The sequence below is a fragment of the Pongo pygmaeus genome, chromosome 7 (assembly GCF_028885625.2).
Source record: "Pongo pygmaeus isolate AG05252 chromosome 7, NHGRI_mPonPyg2-v2.0_pri, whole genome shotgun sequence".
In the NCBI taxonomy this organism is placed as follows: Eukaryota; Metazoa; Chordata; class Mammalia; order Primates; family Hominidae; genus Pongo; species Pongo pygmaeus.
Window position 1 is genome coordinate 117,901,280 of NC_072380.2, and position 13,538 is coordinate 117,914,817.

Sequence of the window (13,538 nt, forward strand, 5' to 3'; positions counted from 1 at the left end):
TAATTTTTGATGTAAATGTATTTGGTAGTTTTGCAGAATGCAGTTAGATAAGAATAGTAGCAATATTTTGATGGTGCTTTGAAATTTCTAAAGAAAGTGTGTATGTGGTATCTCGTAGAAGTCTATAAAGTTATAGATTTTGATTAATTCATTTATGCCACATAATATATATAAGGAGTTCTGTGTATAGGTTCAGATCCTTTCCTTTCTTACTCATAAGTGCTTTTAAAAAATTCTGACATCCTACATTCATGCTTTTGATGTTTTTGTCATGGTAGCAGTTCTCACTTTGGGGAAAAAAAAATTGCTGCTTGTCTTATCCCACATCTTGAAGCTGACTTCTAGCAGGCTGAGAGTACATTGAATAACCAGGAAAGGACCATGGATTTCACACTGTCCAGTGGGATAAACTTTCTCCAACGATAGTAAAAATAATAATAATTTGACACTGTGTCTAGATTTTTTTTAAAATTTGCCCAGTATTCTCTCACTTTGATTTGGTCTCCAACTTTATTATAATTAACTTCAATTGAAAAATCCTTATTTTGGTAAATATTAAGTGCCTTGGCTAAATGCAAGGTAATATTCTTGCTGCTTTCAGTTGCAAATGTGGGTAAGATAGAATTATAACAGAGGAAGTAAGAAAAATGCACGGATAGCTGGAATCTAGGGTATTATATGAGAAGCCTTTCCTGCCCACCCTGCCACCAGTCTCATGTCTTGTGAATATAAAGTTTGTCTCCTTAACTGGATTATCCACTCACTTTGGGCTGGGGCCCTCTCATCTTATACATTGTTGTTATCTCAGTGCTTGTCACAGTGCCTATCATGTTTAGCACCCTCAGTAAATATTATTTAAGTGGATAATGAATAAGTTAATGAATCAATAAATACATAAAACTCTCATAAAGAAAAGAGAATAAGCTAGTATATAATGCCTTTCATCTTTTGTACTTATTTTCTGTTAGGGGCTTTTTATTATTGAAATATATCTCAATCATATAAAAATACATCATTTTGGTAATGAATATACTTTTATATTTTTTTCTTGATAGGGTTACCATCTTCAATAGACTGATATAACTTTATAGGACTCTGGACTGAGACCTGATTACAAAATATTTGAATTTCAATGCCATCTCTGTCGCTAACTTCCTGGGTCAATGCACAAGGCATGTACTAATGAACTGAATTTTCTCAATGCCTGAGTTACTTCCTGAGAGTAAATTAGTCATTAGAGATTCTAGTTCAAATTTGCCTGTATTTCTTCCCCTGACTTTATTTTTCCTGTGATATCAGTGTTTAATCTACTATGTAAGATTAGTTGCTGCTTGCGAGGCTTGCACATGTTCTAAGAAAAATTGTTTTCTTGTTAGCATCATTCAGTTAATTTGAAGGTTCTCAAAGCAAGGCATTTTGGGGGAATAATATTTACATAATTTAAATTGTTTTCAAGTTTATATACAAAAACTGTTAATACCACCATCTATAAAAATGGCCAAAGACTTTGTAGCAAAGAATATTACTCCATTTTTATAAGATTAAAGAGTACATTTTTTCTCCCTAAAGAAACAATTTGAGTAAGACCCGACCCCTTCCCCTTCATTTTACAATGGTGTGTGGTCAAATTGAATTCTCCATTAAAAATTCTCTAATATCTTTTTTTTGCATTAACATTTCAAAACTCAATTTAAATATTCACAGATCTCGTTTTTAATAAACTTAACGAAATTCAGGTAATTTCCTTCAACTTTCTTGATTGAAGGACAGCAGTTGGTACAGATATAAAAAAGATGTACAGCTATGAGCAAAAGCTCAAAATCAATTATATATAAGAAATAACATAACACATGGAAAGAAATTAATCAAAAAGAAGAATTTCTACCATATGATTCTCTGGTCTGCTACCTGCAGGCAACAAATGTAAATGAAAAAAATCAACATTCTTCTGGCAGATAAGAGAAAAATTAATAAAAATGTTTCCTTCTTGCTAGATCCCCTGATGCCACTATTGTTAAAAGTGAGTGACTGCAGGAAGAACTTGCTCGTTTAAAATAGTATTTTTTCTTAGACTACAGAAATAAGATTTTATTCTTGCTGTTAAACTCAATTACATGAGTTAGTATGGGTTTGCACTGTCCAAAGAGTGTCCCTCTTCTCTGCCCCTTCTCATTAAATGGCTCTGTGGGATATGCATGAGACAGATGTAATAAGAACTGAGTGAGAAGCATTTTGAGGTGTGCCTACAGGGTAATGATTCATAAGAAAGTCTGTGTGTAGCAGCTGAGAACTCTGAGAGAGGAACTACTAAGAGCCACAAGATATGCCCCAGATAAAATTAGTAAAAACGTATTAGTAATTTCAAGCTAGAAACGTTCCTACTGTATAATTAAGAGAGGAGGGGAACATTTTCCTGGGATTTAGCTTTTTAATTTAGAGTCGGGTTATTTTTTTCCACAATACTAATTGAACAAACAGGACATATACGTACAGAACATATCATACTAAAATTTTCCTATTAGAAGAGCTTTATATTTTGTATTTTGTGAATGTTATCCTGAAATTAACAGAAATACAAGCCAAGAATACAGATTGTTAGGCAAGGAGACATCCAATTTTAGTGTCAGTCCACTCCTTTTCATCACATAGAAAATGTAACAAGTTTAAAATGAAAAGTCATATTTTAACTCCTTTTACCTATCAACTAAAATAGAGTATACCTATGTTGAGTTTTGATGTATTTGTGTATTTATATATTAATCATGAACCAGAATTTGTTTATCCCTTTTTTATATTTATATTTTGAAAGGTAGCATCATTTGACAAATGTGGCTCGATTATGATGTCACAATTCAAACACTATATATATATATATATATATACACATACACACACACACACACACACGTATATCTCGTGTTTAAATATATATGTATGTTTCTTCAGTTGTGTGATTTGGTGGTTCCTTTTGCTTTATATACATTAGAGATCTTTCTTTGCCTGCCCATTCCTTTGTGTGAGTTGGACCTTTTGCAAAAGAGTTTAAAAGAGCATGAAACAGGAGCTGGCAACTTGGGAGAACACCACCATTTTCATTTTCATTGATTAAGATTTTGAGAAATGTATTCCGTTGACATAGATTCTTTGTTCTGTGCACAAGTAAAATGACATAAAGTTTGTGATGGAAATTTTAATTTTTAATATTAATAATGCTATCTGATATTAAAATGATCCAAAATGGGATACATTGGGACGCTCTGGAATAAAAAGATTTGGAAATATTTGTGTGTTTTCGGGGCAAACTCACCTAGTGGAATTTCTATGCACACTGTGATGGATTATTGTAATTATTGGGAATGATAATATTTTAATGTGACTTTCATCCCACCTGTCAGTTGCAATCAAGGCTGCCCAGTATTCTGAAACAATCTCATTTTGCTAGGTGGCTAGTCTTGTGCAGCTTCTAGAATGCTTAGAATATTAATGCATGAAGAGGAGATTGAATACTTTCTGTAGTTCCATAATGACAGAGTGTCTTGTTTTAATCAAAAGGCATGCAATATCAAGCTGAAGTAATGTATAATACATTAATGCCAATAACTGTTTAAGAGAAAAGATCCCTTTTGGGGGATATTATATCAGAACCATAGAAGTTGGCATTTCTTTCCCCTGTTAATACATGATAATGTATATTAATTTTTGTAGAACTTAATTTCATCTTAGATGCTTCTTATTCTGAAGTGCTTTGAATTTATCTGAACAAAGACAATCTGACATTTAGGTGAGGATTGTTGTTCCATTTGTAGTAGGCTACCAAAGTAGAAAGTTATTATTGAGACAATGTCTGTTGAAATACATATGTATTTGATTTAATATTTACTATGTTGTTCTTTATCATTTCTTGCATTTCCTCATTGTTTTGCTTATTTTGCGTCATTTTCATCCTTATTATGCCTATATGTTTTCTCATCTCCCCTTTTTTTTTCTCAAATTTTCTTTGTCACCTTCTAGCTCTTACTCCAGTGGCTATGGATACATTTCAGGGATTTCTTTAACCCCCTGAAATTGTAGCAATAATTTTCTTATAAATTCATTTATCTGGGGGACTAAGTGCTCCATTAACTGCTTCTTAACCATGTAAATCCACTTTTTAAAATTTCACTTTATTCAGCTATTACATTACTAGTGTATAGGGTTAGACTATTTAATCTTTAATATCCCATTTGTCATTTACAAACTGCAGATCATTGAAACAACCACCAAATGAAAAATCATCCGATATACCCACCTTAGGCCCAGCTTGCACGGTGCAGCTGTTGGTACTGGCTAGATGAAAAGCTTCACTGTACATTGGGCAGTCCATTAGCGTCGTCAGGTGTGGTGAATCTACACTTCCCTTCTTATCTTCCGCTTTCTCTCCAGAGTGCAAAGGTAGCTGTGGCCAATTCAAATGGTCCTGAGTACACAATTGCCTCTCTTCTCTGAAAATGGAAGTACTTAGTACTACTTTGCACTCACCAGAATTTCCCAGTTATTCCCATTATTCAACCAGTATAGAATATGAGAGGATGCTTACTCATTTATTCTGAGAGACAGTGAACAGCGTTATGGGCCTAACATATAGCACCACTGTGTTCATAGCTTGAGGATGTAAAACTAATCACTAGCATTTTTAAATGAGGTAAATATTCATATTTATAAACATTGAGACTATTAATTCTGGTGAGTGTGTTTGAATATCTATAAATCAGAAGCAATTGAAGAGCTGAAATTCAGATTTCCTCACACTTGCCTGCCAAGTGGCCTCAATCAGAAGTAATTTTCTCCATGAGGGCACATGGAGCTCAGTCGTGAGCCTTTTCTGAGTAGATATTATTATTTGTGTCAAATTATGTGTGGTGATTTTTCTGAAGTGGACTTCTGTGCCCACTAATCCATACACAGGAGGTTCCTTCATTCCCTCCTTCATTGGTGCTATTAATTGTACTTGTGCTTCAAGTGTTTCTTACCCTTTTAAAATGTTAGTTTATGGCCACCGATTATCTGTAAGGTTTTCCTGTTAAAGAAACATGCAATATAGAGAGTAGAGTGAGATCTGATCTTAAACCATAAATACTATGCATTTTAAAAGAAACCTTTTTCCCAAAGCCTGATTTGATGGCATAGCTAAAGAAATGGTTAGTTATTTCACATTTTAAAGTACAGTAATTATATAAAGCTGACACTTGCTTTGGAAGAAATACAAGTTGGTCATCAAATGACCTTCCTATGGCCTGTTTTCAATATTGGCAATGAGATCTCATTTCAAAAAATTTTGAACAAATGAGCTTAGTGATTTTTCACCTTTTATTTGAATTTTGATAATTCATTTTTAAACATATAGGTGCTTCTTTTTAATTCTATGCTTGGAATTGCAAAGGAATAGCCAACATGTAAAATAAAACAACCCTGGAATATATAATATTAAGATCTTATCAAAAACCTTGATAAATAAAAGATTATTATATATAAATATACATATGTATCTGTATATATATAAAATTGCCATGACATGAATTTGACATTTAAGAATAAAAAAATGCTTTATGTGTACATTTTTCTTTCAAATTTTCCCATGAGCATTTCAATATAATTTTTAATACGATGATTAAATTTAAATTGATATCATACTATTGAAGCCAATTTGTTGTCGTTGAATATTTAAAACAATTATTCATTACGTATTATTCTTAGTAAATCCTCTTCTAAAAAAGTACCTATGCCTAGAATTTCATTTTGTAAAAGGAAAGCGTATATATTACTGTTAATTAAACATTGTATAATATGTATACATTCTTTTTATTATATACAGGCTTTTATAATTCAAGAGCATCCAGAAAAAAAAGACTTAGTTTTATATTTTTCATATTTTATATATGAAAATATCTGTTGGAGCTTTACTTTTCATTAGTAAAACTCAGAGTATATATTCCAAAAGAAGTATATATTTCAAAAGAAGTATATATTGTAATTTCTGTTATAACTGCTATTAAAAGCTACTTTACATGTTGATTTAGTGTGGGTATAAATTATGTAAATAAAAATAATAGTAATTAATTTAATTTTATTTTTGATAAGTCTATAAGACTATCTTTCTGACTTTGGGAAGGTGTCTAATATTTTGGTTGACTTTCAGTAATTTGTGAAGAGCAGCAAGAGAGTTTTCAATTTTTAAAGACTAGATCATTAAGCATCTATGAATAAATAATTATGTTAATATGAATTGACCTTTTTCTAAGTTACCTATGTTTTATAGTTTTGTTTCTGAAGCAATGCATGTATAACTAGCAAAGAGTGGTTTTCATAGTGGGATATTAATAAAAAGTATTTTTAAAATCTCTTGTCTCCTGCCTGTAGTCCCAGCTTCTCCAGAGGCTGAGGTGGGAGGATCACTTAAGCCCAGGAATTTGAAACTGCAGCAAGCTGTGACTGCACCTCTGCATGCCAGCCTGGGTAACTGAGCCAGACCCTTCCTCAAAAAATAATAATAATCTTAAATTTTCACATTAACGTTTTCACTTATCAGTTGGAAACCCTATTCTAGTTAACTAACCTCATGAACTTCATTTTTCAAATCTACAAAATGAAAATAGTCATAATTCTCTTACTTACTTCACTGGATTATTTTAAAGATCATGTAAGAAAGTGCCTTGAATAGTATTTCGTTTTGTATACATACCACACAGTACATCCATGTAACACAACTGCACTTGTACCCCTTAAATTATACAAATAAAAAAATAGAAAGTGCTTTGAAACTCTTACATGAAACAAATGACATAGCTCATGTCTTCTTTTAATCAAATTTGTTGTTATAATTACATTTTTTGAAAAAAAATAAGGGAAATATTCTATTATAGTTCTCATTAGACTTAGCATTAATAATTGAACTTATCTCTTGAAATTATCAAATAAATGATTTAAGGATTGTAATATTTTACATTCTTACTATTTTATATATTCTTTGCTTGTCTTGCTCTTTGACATAATTATTCTAAAAGGTGAAAGATTATACATTTTAAACTTGAAACAGTTAATAAGATAAAATCTAATATGAGATGCATGACTTTTGAATGTGGTTGGTGCAAAAACAAAATCCATGGTTCTTTTAACCTTCTACCTTGAGCATACGGAATGTATAATAAAACACGATATGACCAGAGTTGGAATTAGGGCATCCTTTTCTTCTTAACATTTGCTCTTTTGTAGAATGAAAAACACATTTTTTTAAAGGACAAAGAGACTCTGTAAGAAATTTTTAGTTGGATGTCCCTTCATTTAAACTTATCCAATTATTCTGTCTATGCCAAGGTGTCATATGAATTTAGTCCTTTTACAACTTGCTTTTTGGGGAAACACTAGATACAATACTTATTTATCTACATATATATATATAAATTGTAGTATATGCACTATTTTAAATTATTTATAAGATTGCTTCTTAGGCCCTGGAAATTTCCTAGCACATTTCTAAAAAGTGAGAGTGAGAGGCTGCCTGAGCTTTGAGTGTTTAGCCTGTCTGATGGGACTGCTGCCATGAGTGACAATTAGTACAAATTACCACAATTGTGTTCTTTGGATAAAATGCCACATCACTTCTTTAGGAGCAAATGCAGTTTCTACTTATTAAAATGAGTTGGTTACTTTGATTCTTTAGAGGCAGTCAGAAATTCACAATCAGCCCAGTGGTATTCCCATGTAGTCCACTTCAGATCGGTCTGAACAACTCCAGCCCTCCCTTTCCTTTCAATAAAATAGGTCCATTAATGTAGCGCACCTCACTCTCATTCTCTCCAAGGGAGTTGTATTTTTATTACTGAAAAAGTATCACATAAATACAAATTACATTTTTTCATTAGAAAACCACTTTTCATTTCAGAAAAAATTCAATTAATTATGAATAGGGTTATGCTTTCATCAGGGAGAGAAATATGTAATTTTTCTTCAAGCCTCAAACACATATAATGAAATCTTTTCTCAGAATCCACTCTTAAGATGGATTTTTAAAAGTATAGACTTTATTAAAATCTCAGTTCAATTAAAATGCATTCAATTACTTTAAATCTTTATTAAAATCTCAGGTAAAATTGTACAACAGTGTAAAAGAGACTTGTACTCTTTACCAGGCAGTTAATTCTAACAAATGAACATAAAGTGCACAGTTTTGCTCTTAAAGAGCGAATCAAAAAAATAAGTTTGGGGCTTGATGTTGGGGGTGGGGAAGCAATGGAGATGCAGGTTGCTTTCTATGTTATAACTTCTGACACTGGTTTCCTTGGATCTTTCATCATAGGTCATTGTTTCTTGTGTATATGGATGTGGCATTATCTTATGTGAGTCCCCTTGGTGGTACTACTTAGAGTATATTATTTTCCTCACCACTGTAACAAAAAAAGGCTCTATTTAAGGATTTTATTTCACTGTCTTCCTTGGATATTTTTGGTACAGTGTCCCTGATTCTTTTTCAAGGGCCACTTGAAGATGCCATTGAAGATGAGGAAGAAGAATGTCCATCAGAGGAAACAGACATCATCTCCAAAGGAGACTTTCCATTGGAGGAAAGCTTTTCCACAGAATTTGGGCCTGAAAATCTGAGCTGTGAAGAAGTGGAATACTTTTGTAACAAAGGTAATTGTTGATGGTTGGATGTAATATATGCGTTCACTTAAATGATTTTGTAATGTTTTAAAAAAATGCATAACAGTGCTCAAAGTGCTGACACATAGTTCAACTGTCTGAAAACAAGTGCAGATTTTTTTGAACATAAAATTTTATTTCAAGGGACATGAGTAACTCTATTCTAATAAGCAGTAATTTTTTATATTGAAACAAATATTTTCATGTTGATTGGCCAATTAACTATGCATATTCTTCATGTTATTGGCCAATTAACTGTAATATATTTAATGTTGATCATTTATTCATTCATTCTTTCAACAAGAATTTATTGAATGTTAATTGTTTGCAAGGCACTAAATTAGCCATTAAATATTAGCACTGAATGAAGCAGAGAGTTCTCAACTAAGGTTCCAGCTCATTCCTTTTGAAAACCGAATGCTTTAGGTGTTTAATATTGACTTTCAACGGTGAGGATGGTGCTTTGGGGATATTGTCAAATAAAAAAATACACATTCTTTCTCCATTCTAGATACTTTTTTTTTTCTATTTGACAGGGACCATTTCATTAACTTTATTATTATATTATTTTTATTATTATTATACTTTAAGTTTTAGGGTACATGTGCACAATGTGCAGGTTAGTTACATATGTATACATGTGCCATGGTGGTGTGCTGCACCCATTAACTTGTCATTTAGCATTAGGTATATCTCCTAAAGCTATCCGTCCACCCTCCCCCCACCCCACAACAGTCCCCAGAGTGTGATGTTCCCCTTCCTGTGTCCATGTGTTCTCATTTTTCAATTCCCACCTATGAGTGAGAATACGCGGTATTTGGTTTTTTGTTCTTGCGATAGTTTACTGAGAATGATGATTTCCAATTTCATCTATGTCCCTACAAAGGACATGAACTCATCATTTTTTATGGCTGCATAGTATTCCATGGTGTATATTTGCCACATTTTCTTAATCCAGTCTATCATTGTTGGACATTTGGCTTGGTTCCAAGTTGCAACCTACTCATCTGACAAAGGGCTAATATTCAGAATCTACAATGAACTCAAACAAATTTACAAGAAAAAAACAACCCCATCAAAAAGTGGGTGAAGGACATGAACAGACACTTCTCAAAAGAAGACATTTATGCAGCCAAAAGACACGTGAAAAAATGCTCACCATCACTGGCCATCAGTGCAAATCAAAATGCAAATCAAAATGCAAATCAAAGTGCAAATCAAAGTGCAAATCAAAGTGCAAATCAAAATGCAAATCAAAACCACAATGAGATACCATCTCACACCATTTAGAATGGCAATCATTAAACAGTCAGGAAACAACAGGTGCTGGAGAGGATGTGGAGAAATAGGAACACTTTTACACTGTTGGTGGGACTGTAAACTAGTTCAACCCTTGTGGAAGTCAGTGTGGCGATTCCTCAGGGATCTAGAACTAGAAATACCATTTGACGCAGCCATCCCATTACTGGGTATATACCCAAAGGACTATAAATCACGCTGCTATAAAGACACATGCACACGTATGTTTATTGCGGCATTCTAGATACTTTTTTGACATATTAACAATGTAATCCAAGAAGCACTTGAGACATATCACAGCTTATTTCCAACCATGACTTGGAGCCAGATGGCCTTGCCAGTGACTATGTTCTCATGGAGCATATATACTCATTTGTTTACTTTTTTCATAAGTTGGTTTAAGGTTTCTCATGATTCTTATATATTTATTTTTATCTGATTGTTTTGCAAGTCTTTTATCTCCTCCTGTACCAATGTACAGTTTTCACAAATGCTTGAATCACTTTCTTGGTTTAGAACGGCTACTTTTGCAGAGGGCTTGACTGGAAGTGTATGTCTGTTTCTGTAGGTCTGTCTGTGTTTGTGTATGCACCATTTTTACTCAGACATGTTTGTTTTTTACGCAGAGAAATATAATAAAGTGGACTTTTGTGTGTGTGTATGTTTGAATTTGTTAATCAGACTTCATACTCTCAAATCAAGAGTGTCAGTGTAGCTTCTCAAAACAATGTCAATTCACATATCTTGGTGGCCATGTATATATTTAATCATTAAAAGTTCCAGTATCATTTTCTCTTGTTGATGGTGTCAGCAAAAAATGTCAGAAACAAAAGTTGTCAGTCAGCTCCCATCCCTGTGGTCAGTAGAACCCCAGGCCCTAAAACTGTGGAAACCGAATGGCACCTGACACATTGAAATTCGAAAAACCCCCTTAATTATGTAGACCTCAAGATGACTTGTAGCATGGTCCTTGTCTCCTACATCAGAGATTTTTAATTGAAAATGAGAAAAGTATGAACAGAATAGCCTTTTTTCTTAGTGTTGACTCAGATTTCAAGCCAAATTAATATTTTCCTTAGTTGCTAGAACCATTTCTTGATGATATGTAGCTATGGCAATAAATCTAAGCTGTCTGGAGATGGATAATTTTTAAATTTATGTTTGAAGACATCTCAGTTTTTTTTCTTATTAGGAAATATATCCTTTTGTGCATTGTAGAAGACCTACCTTATGTTGTGATATTGCAGTAAAGAGAGGAACTGAGAGTTAGAAGGTGAATAAAAGAGTTAATGTATGAATTTATACCTTTTGTCAATTTAATTCATCCAGGAAGGCAGTATGATAGGTATTACTGTATGAATTGCAAATTTTGGGACTATCTCTGGTTAAGGGCTATGTTTAATGAAAGAGTAAAGAACTCCAAGTTTTAAGGTAGTAGTTTCCTGGGAGAAAATAGATTTATGGCAAATGCTTACATGATGATGTAACTATGGTCTTAGGACAGTCACTCCAGCTATACTAGTCAGAGCCCTAACTCATGAAAAATAATGACGGACCTTTAGGAATTAAGAAAAAACATTAAATTACAATTGTTCTGAACAAGATTCAGTAGATATTAATTTTTTTATAAACAGTTGGAAAAATGTTTAATGTCAGATGTACATAAAGTAATATTTAGTATATGATATAGAGACCATATTAAATAATATATAACATATATGTATTAGATAATTCTGTAATGTTTAGTTAGTTTGAAAGTAGAAGGTCATAATGGGTGGGAATAACAATTCTTATTTTCACATGATATTTTTCAGGATAAATAGTAATATTACTATTGATAGGAAAATAATTTCATTATTTTACTCTTGCAGAATGTATGACCAGGGAATTCCCACTGAAGTCAGTTGGAACTGGTACAAAAGAAAGACAACTCTTTGATAGATTTTTCGTCCCTTGAGGTCATGCAAGGAGTGCTATCCATTCTTCACTTAAGTTGATTAGCTACAATGGAAAGAGAATATTTTCTCTCTGGAAAATTAGAAACTAATCTTTCTGTTGAAATTCTCAATTTTTCTCAGTGACACATAATTATGTTTTATTGCCAATTGTGAGGAAGAGGACAGATTAGCAATTAAAAGAGTAGAAGTTGCCAGGCCGGTGACTCACGCCTGTAATCCTAGCACTTTGGGAGGCCAAGGAGGGTGGATCACCTGAGGTCAGGAGACCAGCCTGGCCAACACGGCGAAACCCCGTCTCTGCTAAAAATACAAAAATTAGCTGGATGTGGTGGCGGGTGCCTAAAATCCCAGTTATTAGGGAGGCTGAGACAGGAGAATTGCTTGAACCCAGAAGGCAGCAGTTGCAGTGAGCTGAGATCGCACCGCCGCACTCCAGCCTGTGCTACGGGAGCGAGACTCCATCTCAAAAAAAAAAAAAAAAAAAAAAGGTAGAAGTATTTAAATGGTTAACAATGCCAGTGTCGTTTACTGGAAAAGCAAATAAGACATGTTCCTCTGAAGAAAAATATTTTTAGGCCGGGCGCAATGGCTGACGCCTGTAATCCAAGCACTTTGGGAGGCTGAGGCAGGCGGATCACCTGAGGTCAGGAATTTGAGACCATCCTGGCCAATGTGGCGAAACCCCGTCTCTACTAAAAATACAAAAATTAACCGGGTGTGGTGGTGGGTGCCTGTAGTCCCAGCTACTCGGGAGGCTGAGGCAGACAGAATTGCTTGAACCTGGGAGGTGGTGGAGGTTACAGACAGCCGAGATTGAGCCACTGCATGCCTGCCTGGATGACAGAGCAAGACTCCATCTCGAAAAGAAAATAATTAATAATAATATCTTGGGTTCATTAATGAAACTTTTTTTTGCACATAGTTTAAATCATTTATGACAATTTAAAAATTGTTGATATTTACTGGAAAATGAATTGGATTATTTGGAAGTTTCTTGGTCTAAAGGCTACTCATGACCAAAATTTACCCGTGACCTAGTTACTTATATGGGTCCCAGGCATAAAAATTTTGTACATTGAATTTTTTTTCTTGTTAAACAAAGGATATCTTAAAAGTTAAGATAAAAAAATGTGGCTAGAAGGTCTAAGTTCTCCAAACAAGAAATTTTGACACAGTATCAGGGGAGCATACTGAGGATAAACATAGAGTTACTACATATTTTTAGTCATATTTTAGCAACTGCATTTTATATAAAAACAATCATATGTTATCATAACTTTTTTAAAGAAAAACTCTACATTTCTGAAGACATAGCTTATTATAAAGTTTCTACTTCCTTTTGAAATTGAGCATTTCTATTATACAGGATATTTTCAGTGATGAACTAAAATTATAGTTCTTCAATGGCTCTTATTATTGTAATATTTTTCTCAGTTCCACACTGATATTATCTATGTTCTTGTCGAAGGGCAAGTTTTTCTACAAGTCTCAAAGTTGCATTTACTAATATTAGTAAAGTTTCTAGTCATTATAAACCATGTGATTAAATAAGACCCAAATCACTCTTATAATGTAAGATTCCACAGAAATGTCCAAGATTGTTGG

At 33.3% G+C, this 13,538-nt stretch overlaps 1 protein-coding gene across 6 annotated transcripts in view; it reads left to right on the plus strand.

The window, feature by feature from the left end:
• Positions 1 to 13,538, plus strand: part of ZFPM2 (zinc finger protein, FOG family member 2) — a 486,710-nt gene that overhangs the window by 89,552 nt on the left and 383,620 nt on the right. For 5 of the 6 annotated variants that reach the window (XM_054497587.2, XM_063669020.1, XM_054497588.2 and 2 more), the window contains exon 2: positions 8,509 to 8,667. The exons of the other annotated variant lie outside the window; for it this stretch is intronic. In XM_054497587.2, coding sequence (XP_054353562.1) covers positions 8,509 to 8,667 — 159 coding nt within the window. The remainder of the gene's footprint in view (positions 1 to 8,508; positions 8,668 to 13,538) is intronic. 6 annotated transcript variants of the gene reach the window in all.